The sequence below is a fragment of the Nothobranchius furzeri genome, chromosome 4, assembly GCF_043380555.1.
Source record: "Nothobranchius furzeri strain GRZ-AD chromosome 4, NfurGRZ-RIMD1, whole genome shotgun sequence".
NCBI lineage: Eukaryota > Metazoa > Chordata > Actinopteri > Cyprinodontiformes > Nothobranchiidae > Nothobranchius > Nothobranchius furzeri.
In genome coordinates, this window is record NC_091744.1 from 70656139 (window position 1) to 70673191 (window position 17053).

Here is a 17053-nt window from a genome sequence, read left to right on the forward strand (position 1 = left end):
CGGGATGTTCATGAAGGTATCACGCTATACCACTGAAAATTCATTCATCATTAACAGTTATCAACAAGCTAGCTTTTACATTTACTCTTTAAACCAGGAGTTATGCAACATTTTAATGGTTTGTATAGTAACTTGTAAGCAAATAATATTCTTTATATTGTTATGATTTGAGCAGGTGATATCTAAGCTGGTAATAACGTGTCGTGTTATGGGAAAGACAGTGAGGTCAGGCGATCGGTGGACCGTCAACAACGATGTGAAAGGACTGCTACCGCTCTGACAGCTGTCTGACCATATTATAGCACCGGTAAGAACGATAGTCTTTAAAATAGGGGCAAGAAGCTTATTTTTGTAGGAGGAGTCTGGTCTGCATGGATGTTCGTACAAACATGGCCGATCAGGTAACTAAAGCTAACGAGATCCAGTGTCAGCAATGCCGTTAAGTGGCTTTCATGCGTTAGCTTAAAGCTAACACAATCGTGCCAACTGATGGGCGCTGTCGTGTTCATAATGGCATTTCACTATATTACGTCTGACGTTATAAACCATTTAAGTTACGACACGAAGCTTTATTGATGAAAGGTACGACACGAAGCTTTATTGATGAAAGGTTGTTTATGTATTATGAATGCGCTTTTAAATTGAGTATGGGGCTGTCCCTCTCCACACACTCCCCTAGCTGTCGCGTAATGATGGCAGTGCTACGCTACTTGGAGAGCGACAGGTCTAACTGCTCTGTTTGTTTACATATTTTTGCAGATCAACTTAAATCATGCCTGGAAAACTGAAGGCCAAAATTGTGGCAGGGCGCCACTTGCCTGTCATGGACAGAGCCAGTGACCTAACGGATGCCTTTGTAGAGGTAAGGGGATCATTTAACAACACTGAGTTGATAACAAATATGATAATCAGAAAAACGGGTGTCCTAAACTTTAGACAGATTTAGTTTCATGATGTTTCCAGTTTTTGGATTGAAGGTAAGCTATTTTGGGACCTGAAAGAGTTGAATGAAAATGTTTTGCTGGTTTTTGGTGAAATAAACAAAATATTCTTTAAAAGACATGATTTGGATAGCAGTGTGTGGTGTCTAAGGTAAGTAGAGTAATCAACTCTTGACTAATTAGCACATAGCAACTCAGAGTGATTACAAAAGCTAGTTTACTGTGACTGTTTATGTATCATTCTACATACAAAGGCTGTTTCTTTTCAGGTGAAGTTTGGAAACACAACCTTCAAAACAGATGTTTGTCCTAAATCCCTTAATCCACAGTGGAACTCTGAATGGTTCAAATTTGAGGTAAAATTACTTTTACTCCTTTTTAAGCTAAAGAAGTGGCTGTTTTATTTACTAGGCTATTAAACGTATACAAATTTTCGTCTAACTTATCATTTATTTCTGTCTAGGTTGATGATGAAGACTTGCAGGATGAGCCTTTGCAGATCACAGTATTGGACCACGATACTTACAGCGCCAACGATGCCATAGGAAAAGTTTATATTGACATCGATCCTTTACTGTGTACTGAAGCGGCCTCTATCATCTCTGGCTGGTTCCCTATCTACGATACCATCCATGGTACAAGATTCACCTTGCATCATTACGATAAAATCCTTCATCTGTTTTTATTTCTTATTGACATGACTTACTTTGCTTTCCATCAGGTATCCGCGGAGAGATAAATGTCCTCGTAAAAGTGGAGCTCTTCAACGATCTGAACCGCTTCAGACAATCATCATGCGGGGTCAAATTCTTCTGCAGTATGTCTGATCTGACTTTTACTTCTCAGTGCACCCTAATTAGCCTTAAATGTTGCAGTTGCATACAAAGCAATTCACAGGTAATGTGAAATATTAAGACACTAAGATTTTTGGCACGATCTCAAGTGCATCAAGTAAAAACATAATTTTCATACTTGGTAAGGATGAATGTTTTTTCAGGGCCTTCATTACGTCTGTAAACCAGGAAGTGGCTATTAACAAAGTGTCTTAAATATCTTTTATTATCTTATTGTCTCAATTTCACTTGCAGCTACATCAATTCCATACAGCTATCGGGCAGTGATGGTGCATGGGTTTGTAGAGGAACTGGTGGTGAATGAAGACCCAGAGTACCAGTGGATAGACCGTATAAGAACCCCTCGTGCATCCAATGAAGCTCGCCAGAGACTCATTTCTCTGATGTCTGGTAAAAAAAATAAATTCTATGTTTTTCCCTTGGATCTGGAATAATGTCTCATGTTAACATCACTCTTCTTACTCTTTGTTTAGGAGAACTACAGAGGAAAATAGGGCTTAAGGTCTTGGAGATGGGTGGGAACGCTGTGGTGGGTTACTTGCAATGTTTCGATCTGGAGGGAGAGTCGGGTCTGGTGGTCCGGGCCATAGGTACCGCCTGCACTTTGGAAAAATTCAGCTCTGGGAGCGCCTCGATTACCTGTCCACACCCGAGCACGGCCCCTCCTTCCAACGCCTGCAATTCTCCTAAAGATGGAAAGGAGTGAGTATGAACCAAAAACATGAGCATGAACATGACCTTTTTAATGTGCAAGTAAAGTTTGTGGGAATGCAGAAGAGCGGTGTGTGCATGAGACGGAGAGCGTGCACATGAGGTCTACTGTTAATCTGTTTTAATCCAGCCATTATTCCTGTGTGTGTCTCAGTACAGTTTTATTAGTTTATGTCTGTTGTGTATTGCAGCATGAAACTAACAACACATTACATACCCTGAGACACACACATACAGCACACACAGATCCATCGCTCTGCTCCTTTTAACCACTTGTGCACGACTTACTGCTCTGCCTCTGCATGTTTTATTGCGTTTTGCTGTAATGTATATGTTGCATGTGCTCTTGCTCTGCTTCTAAACCCTTTGTAGCCGATTGGTGAAATCTCCTAGTATTGTTGGCACCACTGCAGCTGAGTGCTTGGTAGCTTCTGATTTGCATCTATGTTGAAAAGAAATGAATCAGGGATGAAAGCTTTCAACTAAACATTGTGTAGTAAATGAATTTAGTTTCTAACGAGGTGGGAAATCAGTAATATCGCATCTTCCGCTTAAAATGAGAAATTTCTTCTTTATTTGTCAACTTGGCTGCAGATTTGTAGTGTTCCAGATTTAAGGCAACGTATTTCAGAGTAAACGTGTCTCTGTTGTTTTCATCCCTGCTGTGTCTATCTGAGATATTGTGCTGAGTGTTGTGCACATAGTCCCTGTTGTCTTTGCATGACTTAAAGTAAAACAATAGAGCAAAAAGCGGGCGCCAAAGTAAGCTCTCTTTTTGCTTTTCATTTCCTTTTTGCCTCGTTTGTTTCCCACTCTACTGCAATGTTGTGTTGTTTCTGCGTGCATCTTTCTTTCTCTCTGCCTACATTCGGATTGGGACATTTCTCACTTATGTCCAAACCGGTCCTGCGTCTCCCCTCTCTCTCTCTCTCTCTCTCTCGCTCGCTCTCGCTCTCGCTCTCGCTCTCTCGCTCTCGCTCTCGCTCTCTCTCTCGCTCTCTCTCTCTCTGTGTGTGTGCTGATTGGCCCAGGTCTCCCCTTGCCCATGGATGTCGCTCCACCCACAACAGCCCAGTGCATTCAGCCTGCAGCTCCCAGAGACTGTCCCAGAACTTCTCTGTCTCTGTCCCCACACTCATCTTCACTGGTACGCAGAGGCAGGGAAGGAAATCAGTTCTCAGCAACAAATGCAAAAAATTGAAATGCAAAGCCGTAGTGGTGATGAGTTAAGAGAAGGTAGTTTATTTGTGTTTGATGTCTAGTGCAAAAAAAAAACAAAGGTAAGGGAGAATCTTGTGGCCCTTTCAGGAGCTTTTGCAGTTGTTAAATGGTGGACAGTCAGACTCTTCCCCTCCACGTTTCTGCAGATTAGCGTGCATCTCTCTACGTCCACCTGACCTTGCCTCACTCTGATGGGACACATGCTTCAGCTTGTCATCCTCTGTTGAGTCCCCCCCCACCCCCCACCCCCCCCCCCACACACACTTTGCTTTAAACCTTTTTGTGTGTGCATTCACTTTTTTCTCGTGAGTTTTCTTCGCCTCCCTCGCTTGCCTTCTCCCTTCCCAGCCATCCGTAGCACATTAGACACGTCACACTCAAGGTTAAACACTCACCTTCCCACTGAGGAGCAACATTACACACACACACAGACACTCAGAGAGTGAGTTTGTGACTGACGTGTGTGTGTGTGTGTGCATGTGTATGTGTGTTTGTGTGTCATGTTCTCCTGGCAGGCTGGTATTTGGTGAGGAGCTGCCCTTGTCTTCCGGCCCGCCTACCCCTTTCAGAGCCCTTCCCTCCTCCTCTTCCTCTCCTCCCCCCTTCTCTCCCTCCAAGCCATGCAGCCGCCAGTCCTCATCATCAGACACAGACCTCAGTTTGACGCCCAAGACGGGTAAGAAAACTGCACCCTCCACCCCACCTCGCCATTCTCAACGCCTCCCTACTCCTCACATCACTTTCTGTGGTTTAAAATTAATTTAGTTTTTAATTATTATATTTTTTTCAAGCTTGATTTTAAGATTTTGTTGTGAATGAAGTTTTGACCCCCTCCCCTCCCCCATCCCATTTGTCCCCAGTGGTCTGGTGTGTGTGTGTTTTTTTTTTTTCAGATTAAGATTAAAAACAAACTATAAAAAGTACTTTGTAATGTGTAGATGCACCAGATCTCTGTTTGCACTTCCCCTTTTCTGTTTTTGTTAGAAGCACTGTGTCTCAAGAGGGGGCTGTTTGCTCCAAGGTCAGACTCTTATTAGTACTCACTTAAGAAAATGGTAAGTTTATCACAGCCCAGTGACGAAACCCTCAACTGCCTTCCAGATTAAATCGATAGTCCATCAGCCTTCATTCCTTCCCTTTCCTCCCTATTCCTGTAATTTCTCTTCTTCTCTCTGTCAGCATTTCCCATTTTATATTTCCTCTCTCAGGATAGTCTCAAAAATACTTGCATAGCTGAATTTTATGTTACTTTATTTATAATCCAGAGTAATAGTTGATTAGAGTGCCGAGCTAAGTTTGTGCTGGAAAGAACTGGTCTGAAAATGACCGGTATTAAAATAGCTGCCAATTCTTATCAAACTTACTTTTTAAGATGAAGGTAAATGTTTGTCTAGGTGGCAAAAATGTTGTTTTTACGTTCAAATCATAGGATAAAAGATTAAAGAATATCATGCCCAACTAGGGCTGGGCGATATGACCTAAAAATCGATATCACAGTATATTGAGGATTTCACCTCGATAATGAGCTTTTGTTTTTTTATGTGCAAAAAACAAAAGTTATCCACTAGATGGGGCTGTCATGTGTATTACGGTATTACGTTGAGTCACATTGTCACGTGATTCGAGATGGTACAGGTTCTTAAAGGGACACAAACGTTACCAACCTGCACACATCTTTTCATTTTTTTCTTTTCATCAAATTTATCGACATGGAAAAACGACTTAGTCAGAAATTTTGATAACGATAAATTTTTGATTTATCGCCCAGTCCTGTGTTCCCTTATGCTTTACCTGCTAGGCCACACGTAGGGCTGGGCATACGGCCTAAAGTCAATATCACGGTATATTGAGGATTTCACTTTGATAACGATATGTGGACTATAGCTACAGGTATGCGCAGAGACAAAAATTGTCCACTAGATGGGGCTGTCACATGTATTACGTTGAGTCACATTTTTACGTGCCTCAAGGTGGTACAGCTCTTAAAGGGACATGGATGTTGTCAACCTACACACATCTATTCATTTTGTTGTTATTAAATTTATTGACATGGGAAAAATTATCACGATAAGAGTCAGAAATTTTGATAACGATAAACTTTCGATATATTACCCAGCCCTAGCCACACGTAATTGGAGTATTTACCATAACTATAAATGAACATTTTAATTATTTTTGAAAAGACTTACAAGTAAATTACAATTTTCACCTGGCTTCCTATAACTTCTGTCAAAAATAAAGATGTGTGTGAGTTTGTTTATATATCATGAACATCCATGCACCTTCCTGCCTCCACAAGGAGTGAATCTGATCATAATCCTGTCATTTTAGCACACGCTGGTTCACCGGTTTAAATGTGGCAAGGCAAGGCAGCTTTGTTTATAGAGCGCATTTCAAACACAGAGGCAATTCAGTGTGCTTTAGAATTATCAGGACATGATATGAAAACAACATAAAAACACAAATTAAAACACACCCAAATGGAACTGCAGTTTAGAGCTAAAGGAGAAGACAAAGTTACAGCGCAGATTAAAGCTCTGTCAGAAGATGTCTGTCTTAATTAAATTCTTAAATTATTCATCTAAGCTGCCTTTTTTTTTTTTGGTGAAGACGTAATAAATGATTTGGAGCCGTCTTTCTTTATTGAATATGACAGAAAAATGCATTTATCGCCCACTCGTATTTGACCTTAATGCATTAGAAAGTTCAAATTACAAATTCGAAAATTCTCACATAAATGTATGGGTCAAACTGTTTCCTCGATTTGCTCTTTTTATTACTCCTATCTCAACCTTTTTGACTTATAGAAGTAATAAGCAGAATAAACGATGATGACCTGTCTCCGGGTTGAGAAAGGTAACTGATAAGTTATAGGAATGAATCACTTTAGGATTTGAAGTCTGTTGCATTGAAAACAGACACATTTAGTTTATAATTCTGGCTGATCTTTGTGTCAGGGATCCCAGTCCTAATTAGAACATCTCTACCTTGCAGTATTTGCTCTTATTGTCCTTGTTGCACTCTAGTCATCCCTTTCTGCTGTGCTTCTGCCCTCTCTCCTCATTGCTCTCTGTTCATTTTCACTGTATCTCTTTTTCTCTGTGCACCCTCCATCTTGTTTTCTCTGCTGGATAGAGGAGCCCCTGTCAGTGAGACGCAGACCGGGGATCTTCCTCTGCCCCAGCTCCCCCATCCTCTCTGCAGACACACTGTCACTTCCTGGTTCGGGCCCAGCGGGCTGTGGTCACGGCTCTGCCCACAGAGCAACCACCCCGGCCCTTCCTTTCTCCACCCAATCAGACTCTGCCTTGCTGAGAAAGAGTGTGTCCTTCACTGAGGACCTGCTGCTGGCAGCCTCTGGTATAGTAGGACTGCTGTGTGCCACCAAGTAACAGAATCTTATTAAACACCGGATCAGCAGCAGAGCAGCTCACACCCAGAGCCTCGTGTCATCAGAAGCAACTCAGTATGAGTGGTAAAACCACCCAGAACACACTGACAAACAACCACATTGGTTAAATCTTTCTATTTTCCACAACAACGTGTGGCTTGAGACTCGAGACAAGGAAACAGTTAGCGTAAGCTAGTGTCGGGATGAGGATTGATCAGGTTTTAAAAAAACTAAAGATCAGAATTTCTTAAACATGATTTTTCACAAAATCATTGTCATAAATATATTTAGATTTGTTTCATTCATTGTGCCAAGCTGAAGCCAGTTTGTTTCCTTGTGATCAGGAATGGGGAGTGGGGGCAGCGCTGGGAAGGAGGCGGGGCCTCTGAAGACCCTGCTGAGACAGCAGACACAGACCACTCTTGAGCAGAGGGTACGGCAACACTGAACACTCTCTTTCTCTCACAAGTCTAAAGAGTCATTTCTTACCTCGTGCTGGGGTTGCATGGTGATAAGTTTCCCTAGCTATTTTAAAATGGATCACAACGTTGCTTTAAACACATTGAATAACCTGTTCATGGTATAGCTACATTAAATAACCCACAAATGTCCGTAAAGACAAAAATCTGGGAAATAAGAACAACCAGTACCACTTTGCAATAATGCACCCCTTAAAAATGACTAATAAATATTAATTAATCCATTAACCTTATAAATATTAACGCATACGTATTATGCAATAATTAAGGAGGAAAATTATCATTTTTTTGCAAAATAGATGAATCTGTTTCTCGCCTTTATTTAATGTATAATAAATATTAACGGTTTATGAAGTGTTATGGATTCATTAAAAAATATTTTGTGGGGAGCCTTCTTAGAGCAGCATGTTTCAGGCCCCACACACAAAATGGGCCACACTCTAGATCTTGTTTTCTCTTTGGGACTAAAAATCAATCATTTGCATGTTGAAGAGGTTCATGTGAGTGACCACAGCTGCATTTTCTTTAATGTCCCATCTAATGTTGAATCTGTCCCTCACAACCTAAAATCAAAGAGAAGTATCATTAATCAGTCAGCATTGGATGGATTTTCTAGATTATTTGACAGCAGCTCAGTTCAGGGTGATGATCCAAGCTTGTTCATCCAGTCATTGGATAAACAATGCTGCAGTATCTTAGAGAAAGTAGCTCCTGTTAAGCAGGTAACTTTTTCTAGCAAGAGATAAAGTCCCTGGATTAATCAAAAACATTTACAGTCTCAGAAGGACATGCCGCAGAGCCGAGAGACGTTGGAAGTCAACTAGATTAGAAAGTCACAGGCTGCACTTTAAAGAACTGATAACATCTGTGAATGAGACAGTGAAAACTTCCAGGGCCACTTACTTTGCTCAGCTGATTGCTGTAAACAAAAATAACTCTAAAGTCCTGTTTGACACCATAAACCCGATTGTTTCTCCTCACGCCCCTCTTATACCGGTTTACTCAAGGCTTGACTGTAACAACTTTCCAGCATTCTTTGAGAATAAAATCAGAAATATCAGGGCAAGTTTTTCACCCCCATCTACTTCCTACCCCCCCATCCAACCCCCTCCCTCTCAGTCATGGTCTGTCTTTACTTCTGTAGATTTCCAGGACATTTGCCTCATTCAGAAACACAAGAAACCATGCCCTGCTGATTTCATTCCTACTACCTTGTTAATCAGGATGTTTAACCAAATTGGCCCATGCATTGTAGATTTTATTAATTTATCCCTACAGTCTGGCTCTGTGCCATCTGTTTTCAAACATGCAGTTATTGAACCTATCCTTTAAAAACCAAGTTTGGACTCATCTCAGCCTAAAAATTACAGACCCATTTCTAAATTACCCTTTATCTCTAAAATATTGGAAAAGGTTGTGTCAGATTAACTGACTACTTTTCTGGAACTACACAACAGTTTAGATAAATTCCAGTCTGGTTTTCGTAAAAAGCATTCAACAGAAACAGCTTTGCCTAAAGTTTCCAGTGACATCATGATGGCTGCAGACAACGGGGGATTCACAGTGTTAGTATTGTTAGATCTGTCTGCAGTTTTTGACACTGTTGATCACAGCACCTTAATTAACAGACTTTGTGACTCGGTGGGGATCTCTGGAACTGTTCTAGACTGGTTTAGATCATACCTTTCTAACAGAAGTTACAGTGTCTGTATAAACCAAATCGTGTCGGATTCTACAGATCTGTTCTGTGGGGTACCCCAAGGCTCTGTTTTGGGTCCACTGTTGTTTCTGCTCTTAGACAGATACTTGATTCTTTTCATAATGTCTCTTATCGCCTATATGCAGATGACATTCAGCTTTACTGCCTCTTTAAGGATTCTGAGTTCTATAAACTGTCTGAATTACTAGAGTGTCTACCAGCTATCACCAGCTGGCTAGACGATAACTTCCTTCAGTTAAACTCTGAAAACACTGAATGTCTGATCATTCCCCCTGAGAGCATAGTTCCTCTGGTTAGTTTAAAACTTGGTCATTTCTCCTCTGCCGTCAAGACAAACTTAAGAAATTTGGGTGTTATTTCTGACCAATCAATGTCTCTTGAAGGTCACTCAAAAACGTTGGTCCGAAACTGTTTTTATAATTTAAGAAATATCTCCAAACTGCGAAGGTTGGCATCAAAACATGAACTTGAAATGGTTATCCATGCTGTTATCTCCTCCTGTCTAGATTACTGTAACACACTCTTCACATGTTTTAACAATAAAGCCCTTGACCGCCTTCAGTTGGTCCAGAACTCTGCAGAGAGGCTCCTAACTGGAGCAAACAGAAGAGCACACATCACTCTTATTCTAATGTCTCTGCACTGGTTACCCGTTAACTTTAGAGTTCATTTTAGAATCCTGATTATAACTTTCAATGCTCTACATGGTCAAGCTCCTCCCTATATTACTCAACTGTCACAGCCTTATGCCCCAACCTGAGCCCTCAGGTCCACACACCAGAACCTTCTAGAAGTTCCAAAGACCAGATACAAAAGTCGAGGTGATCCCTCCTTCCAGGCTGTTGCACCTCAACTCTGGAATGATCTTCCTTTATCCTTACGCAGCACTGACAGTCTGGACACTTTTAAAAAACAGCTAAAGACCCTTTTATTTAAAGCTGCTTTTAACTAAACCTTTTATTTTCTTATTTTTAACTCAAATTTTTAATCTTTCATCTGTTTTTGAAAAATTATAATTTTATGCTGATGTTAATCTGATTCTGTTTTGAGAGCATTTTGATTTTATGATGTGAATCTGTATATGATTTTATGACTTTGTTTTATTTTGTTTTGATCTATGTGAAGCACTTTGTGATTTTATATGTCTGTGATAAGTGCTATTTAAATAAAATGTACTTACTTACTTATTGCAAAGTGGTACTGAAAAATCTAATAATAACTAGTCCATGCCCACCTTTTATGTGCCGTCATAAGGTTTATTATCATGCAGCAGCCATCAGAGAGGAAGGTGAAGAGTAGATGGAAGCTGTGTAAGATAAGATAAAAACATTAGGAATCTATAATAATGTTGATTTAAAAAAAACTGATGCTGCAGGGTAGGTGGGCCTCACCTTGGATGTTTGAACTGAAGCAGATCTAGCTGGATTTTAGTGGGGATTTGTACTTCTTGCATGCTCACCGCACTCCCATCTGAGATGGGATAAAGTTAAAGAGTTATTCCTCCCATAAGTGAAATTTTGTCTATTTCTGTATTCGCCAGAGTTAGATAAGTGAGAAAAAATATTTTATAACCAGCGCAGTAATTCTCCTGGTCTGGCAGCAGTCCGACTGCTTTAGCTTAGCAAAAACAATGGAAGTGAATAGCAGGAACTAGCATTTTTTTCGTGCAAAAGTGATTCAAATGACTCAATAATATCAATTATTCCTGGTGAGCCCAAAAATCATGTCGACTGCAAATAACAAGTAAAGAGTAACATGAAGGATTTCAAGGAGCAGGTTTACTTGGGACTACATTATGACAAAGCACAACTGTGTTCCGGAACACAGTTGTGAACTGCATTCTGGAACTGCGCTGCTCTGGGTGGCTGCATGTTGGAGTAGCTCTGTTGACTATATGTAAGTTTTGCCTTTTTTGGGCATTTTTTCTTCTAGTTTCTCAAGAAAAACATTTTTTTATTTATTTTACTTTTCTGTTTCTGGTGCTGTGAAGCTTAGAGGATTTTTACTGCTATTTTTTCACCTCTTAAACATTTGTTATGATGTGTAACCATGGCAACAAGCTGGTTTACAATCGGGAGCAGCTGATTAACATTGGAAAGGCTGAAATAATACCTCAACTAAAGCCACAAATCCCTAATAAGCTAAAACGCAAGAAGCATGGGTGCAGAGCAGGAGCAAAACAGAGACTGAGAAAGAGAAAATTCAAACCATCTCTTCCATCAATCATAATGGGCAAAGTGAGATCAGCGGCCAACAAGATGGATGAACTCCAAGCCCTTTCAAGGACTCAGCCAGAGTATCGGCAATGCAGTGTTATGTGTTTCACTGAGACGTGGCTGCAGGACCATATCCCCGATTCCAGCGTCTCTCTGCCAGGATTCCTGACTTTACGAGCAGACAGAGATTTGAAGAGGAGCGGGAAAAGAAAAGGAGGTGGAGTGGCAGTGCTTGTCAACAACAGATGGTGCCATCCATGTCATGTTTCAGTGAAATGTCGTCTCTGCAGCCCAGATGTTGAACTCTTGGCAGTAAGTTGTCGCCCATATTATTTGCCAAGAGAGTTCACCAGTGTTGTCTTGGCAATCGTTTATATTCCACCTTCAGCCATTGCTGAAAGTGCATGTGATTCCATCAATTCCGTTGTCACTAAGCTACAAACCCAGCACCCCAATGCATTTGTGGCTATATCTGGTTATTTTAATCATGCCTCGCTCTCTGCTACACTTCCAACATTTCATTAGTTTGTCAGCTGCTCCACCAGAGAAAACAAGACATTGGATTTGTGTTATGCAAATGTAAAGAATGCATACATGTCCAAAACTAGACCTCCTCTGGGACAATCAGATCATAATCTTGTGTTTCTCTGCTTAGAATACAAACCACTTGTTCAGAGGCAACCTGTGACAAGAACTGTGAGAAAATGGTCACAGGATGCTGAAGAAGCCCTGCAGGGTTGTTTTGAGACCACAGATTGGATGACTCTCTGTCAAGGATATGAAGAGGGCATCAATGCCATGACTGGATGTGTCACTGACTATATAAACTTCTGTGTAGACAACATCATACCCACCAGAACAGTGAGATGCTTCGCAAATAACAAACCTTGGATCACCAGTGAACTGTAGAGTCTGCTAAATGAGAAAAAAAAGAGCCTTCAAGGAGGAAGACAGGGAATTATTGAGGAGTATACAGAAGCAACTGAAGATCAAGATCAGAGACCGCAAGGAGGCATACAGGAAGAAGCTGGAGAACAAACTACAGAGGAACGATATCAGAGATGTCTGGTCAGGGATGAAGAAGACCACAGGCTTCAAGCAGAGGAAGGATTGCACAAATGGCAGCCTGGACACAGCCAATGAACTGAACAAGTTCTTCTGTAGGTTCAGTTCAGGAACAAACCCAGCATCCTCCTCGCCTGTCCCCAGCCAATCAGACATCCCATCCTCCTCTGATCCAACATTTTCCTGTCACACGCCAGCTCTTTTGTCCTCTAATGCAGTCATGGACTCTTCTGGTTTTATAAATCTGTCTTCAACCAAGTCAGGAGATGCTGCTGCCCCATTTACCTCCCCCTCCCGCCTATTTGTCTCTAGAAGTCAGGTGAAGAGGCAGCTGGAGAGACTGAACAGGAACAAGGCTGCAGGTCCAGATGGTGTCAGCCCCAGAGTACTGAAGGCCTTTGCAGAGCAGCTCTGTGGGATTCTGCAGCACCTCTTCAGCCTTGGCCTGGCCCAGGAGAAGGTTCCAGTCCTGTGGAAGACATCCTGCCTTGTTCCAGTTCCAAAGAAAACTCGCCCATCAGTCAATGACATTGTCCTGACATCCCACATCATGAAGGTCCTGGAGAGACTCCTGTTGGTCCACCTAAATAAGCAAACTAGGACATATCAGGACCCGCTGCAGTTTGCTTATCGCCATGGAGTTGGAGTTGAAGATGCCATCATCCAGCTGCTTCAACCAACCCACTGTCATCTGGACAAAGCAGGCAGCACTATGAGGGTCATGTTCTTTGTTTTCTCCAGTGCATTTAACACAATCCAGCTCGATGTACTTTGCCAGAAACTCCGGAAGACACAGGTGGGGGCCTCAACTATCGCCTGGCTTAAAGACCACCTGACAAACAGACCACAGTTTGTGAGGCTGAAGAAGTGCACATCAAACCAGGCGATCAGTAACATTGGAGCACCACAGGGGACTGTACTCTCACCATTCATTTTCACCTTGTACACCTCAGACTTCCAGTACAAATCAGAGACCTGTCATCTACAGAAATACTCAGATGACTCTGCAGTTGTCGGGTGTATCAGAGACGGACAGGAAGCTGAGTACAGAGAGCTGGTGGAGCGCTTTTTGGCATGGTGTGGAAACAATCATCTGACCTTGAACGCGAACAAAATAAAGGAGATGATTTTAGACTTCAGAAGAAACCGAGTATAGTCAAACACTGTTTCCATCATGGGAGAAGAAGTGGAGGTGGTTGAGGAATACAAATACCTTGGAGTTCACCTGGACAACAGACTGGGCTGGAGAAAGAACAGCGATGCCATTTATATGAAGGGACACAGCAGACTGCACTTCTTGAGGACGCTTAGGTCCTTCAGTGTCTGTAGCAAGATGCTGCAGATCTTCTACAAGTCTGTTGTCGAGAGTGTAATCTCTTCAGCCATCGTCTGTTGGGGTAGTAGCATCAGAAGCTGGGACCTGAAAAGGCTCAACAGCCTAATAAAAAAGGCTGGTTCTGCTCTGGGGACGACTGTGGAACCACTGAAGGAGATCATGCAAAGAAGAATTCTCCAGAGAATCAAGAAAATTATGGACAACCCTGAGCATTCTCTTCACAAGACTGTCCGACAACGGAAGAGTGTCTTCAGTCAGAGGCTTCTTCAGTTTCGCTGCAACACTGACCGCTACTGGAGATCCTTCCTGCCAACAGCCTTTGTAATATACAATAACTCTTTAATGACTTGATTATTCTTTTTATTCTGAGCTACTACAGCAATCAATTTCCCTCTGGGATTAATAAAGTATTTTTGAATTTGAATTTGAATTGTATTTGTAAGCCGCCGCTGCATAGCGCGTGTATATAACACAGCGGGCGAAGAAGTCCCAAGTCTAAATCGGCTCCTGGAAATCCTTCGTGTTACTTCTTACTTTATATTTGCAGTCAACATGATTATTGAACTCACCAGGAATAATTTGTATCATTATTGAGTAATTTTAATAACTTTTTTGCACACAAAATGCTAGTTCCTCCTATTCACTTCTATTGTTTATGCTAAGCTAAAGCAGTCGGACTGCTGCTAGACCAGGAGAATTACTGTGCTGTTTACAAAATGCTATTTTCTCATTTATCTAACTCTGGGGAATACTGAAATAGACAATTTCAATTAGGGGTGGAATATCCCTTTAATAAATTGGGGGTATATTGGCAGAAATAATGTTCTTAAAGAACTGTAAAGCAATAAAACATATTTCTGAATCCTGCAAAATTAGAAGCATTTATAAAATAAACATGACAGTTGATTCTAGACCGGGGGTCGGCAACCTGCGGCTCTGGAGCCACATGCGGCTCTTCCATCCATCTGATGCGGCTCTCTGCGCTTGTAAAATAATGAATGGATATTTAAATAAAATGCTTTATATTTTACTGCATTAATTTTACATCTGTATGCCAATTCTAAATGTAAAGATTGTCTGCGTAAACCTGAACAGTTCCAACCCGGTCTTACTGTGAGACCTGGTTGACGGGTCACGCTTGTGCGTAATCATTTAGGCGCTTTCTGAGCTGAAGAGGATGTGAGATTCTGGGATTCTCCTCAGACAGGCTCCTGGATGTGTCGCCACACTGGAGACAGGAACAAGCACTATTCAGCCAAAGTTTCATAATCAGGGAACATTTTCTAAGTGACAAGTCTTGCTTCAGTCGGAGGAATCTTCCTGCATGCGCTCTGGTTCTGCGACTTGCTCCAAGCCCCTCCACATCTTCAGCTCGCTGTGCACCGTACGTACGCACTGACAGTGAGCTGCGCTGAGCAGTGTCCAGCTCAGATGTTCATATGGGAATCTTTTCTTGAGTGATTTAGCTACATCTGCGATGTGCGAAACGAATAAAGTGTCAGTTCGTCTGCATGCGTTGGGGTAATTCTTTCTACTCTTTCTCCGTCAAAATAAACGGTCAAATATGGGAACTATCCGGTCAACACAAGCCCTGCTTTTAACTGTTCTGTTTTCTTATGAAAATTGTTGCAAAGAGATATAATTTTACTTGATTACCACCAGAGCCAGGCACACTGCACCGTTGTCTCCGTCACTGTAAATGAGGGAAAAACAAATTGATCGGATCCTTTTCTGACCTTCCCCACCTACAAAGTTTAATTACAACAATCAAATGTGACAGAGCCTGGATTTGTATTCTGAACAGTCTAAACATGTTTTAAAAAGAAACGTATGACAAAAGTGGCACCTGCTCAGTAAAACCACCAACAGGGTGAAAAATATCAAAATATTGTAGGCAGAGATGGGCTACAACTTCTGGATCCACTTTATATAAATCATTTTATTGATTATCGTCTTATGAAAGATAACTTTGACATACACGAGCGACCGGTACTGGCTGCTGTCACCTGTTGTTATTGGTTAAAGCAGCTCTCTGCTGTCTGAGGATAGGCCCCGCCCACAACGCCGCAGCTGCTGTGGCTCCCAGTGTTTTCTTTACTGTGGGAAATGGGCAATAATGGCTCTTTGATGGGAACAGGTTGCTGACCCCTGTTCTAGACTGATATTCTGAAGAAAGGTTAAAGTTCTCAAAAATACCGTCCAACGTTACTTATAGCGCCCCCAATGGGTTTCCAGGGTCAACTCTGCAAAACCGCTGCCCCCTCTTAATTTTTTGAAGAGGCACAGAATATTGTGCTCTATGATCATGTAAACACCAAAACTACTAAAAAATAGAGTATACTCACTTTCTAAATCAGGAAAAATTTGCGTGTTTCTAGAATTTTCTGTTCTTTTGCAATCTGTTGTCAAAGTGTGCGATTTGCGCCTCACTTTAGGCATAGCGGCCCAAAACGATCTCCTAATTCATGGATTGTCTGTTTCATGATCATGTGACGTGTGACACACGTGAAAATCAACTTTACAGGCATGATGTTTACTCTCAAGGTGTGTAAGCTTGATCCCATGCCCGCCACGTAAAAAAATGCAAATGGCGACTTCAGTCATCAGCGGCAGTGAATGAGTTAAAATACCTGTTTCAAATGCTGTCATTTTTCTGAAGTGTTTGTTTCTCAAATTTGAGGTAAATGCATTTGATGTATTTGATGCAGTGCATTGACACCGACTAAACACTCTGAGTTACTGCAAGGACCAAAATGGTGGGCCACCTCCAAATTTTTACTGGCTTCATCTGGCCCCCATATTTGGGGCGCGCCACTTTCTTCAACTTTCAAGTGACCTGCATTTCTGCAAGCCAAGCATGACCTATTAAACACTTGATGTTTTGACATTCAGTTTGTGTTGCAAATGGGCCTCGTATAAGTGCTGCTTCACACAACTACATCTTTTGCGACAGTTTTTCTAATTTTTACCAATGGGGTATGAGTGGGTACGGGTCCATGGACGACCCCAAGTAATGTTCCATTTTCTGTCCTCTTGACCATTTGTGCTACTCAGGGAGCGTCTTCCTCCGGGTTGTTGTTAAACGCCAGGGTATGTCCCATCTGTGTGATGCTCTTTCT

At 41.7% G+C, this 17053-nt stretch overlaps 1 protein-coding gene across 27 annotated transcripts in view; it reads left to right on the forward strand.

The window, feature by feature from the left end:
• c2cd5 (C2 calcium dependent domain containing 5) overlaps positions 1-17053 on the forward strand; it is a 29658-nt gene continuing 12605 nt past the window's right edge. For 7 of the 27 annotated variants that reach the window (XM_054733122.2, XM_054733123.2, XM_054733127.2 and 4 more), the window contains exons 1-11: positions 172-307; positions 760-862; positions 1211-1297; positions 1405-1576; positions 1663-1758; positions 2030-2185; positions 2269-2497; positions 4243-4403; positions 6863-7087; positions 7463-7551; positions 16989-17024. In XM_054733122.2, the coding sequence (XP_054589097.1) occupies positions 773-862; positions 1211-1297; positions 1405-1576; positions 1663-1758; positions 2030-2185; positions 2269-2497; positions 4243-4403; positions 6863-7087; positions 7463-7551; positions 16989-17024 (1341 nt within the window). In that variant the 5' untranslated portion in view covers positions 172-307; positions 760-772. Of the gene's footprint in view, positions 119-171; positions 583-759; positions 863-1210; positions 1298-1404; positions 1577-1662; positions 1759-2029; positions 2186-2268; positions 2498-3537; positions 3654-4242; positions 4404-6862; positions 7088-7462; positions 7552-16988; positions 17025-17053 lie in introns of those variants that run through there. The other 20 variants (XM_015964590.3, XM_015964597.3, XM_015964595.3 and 17 more) reach the window with 11 other exon arrangements.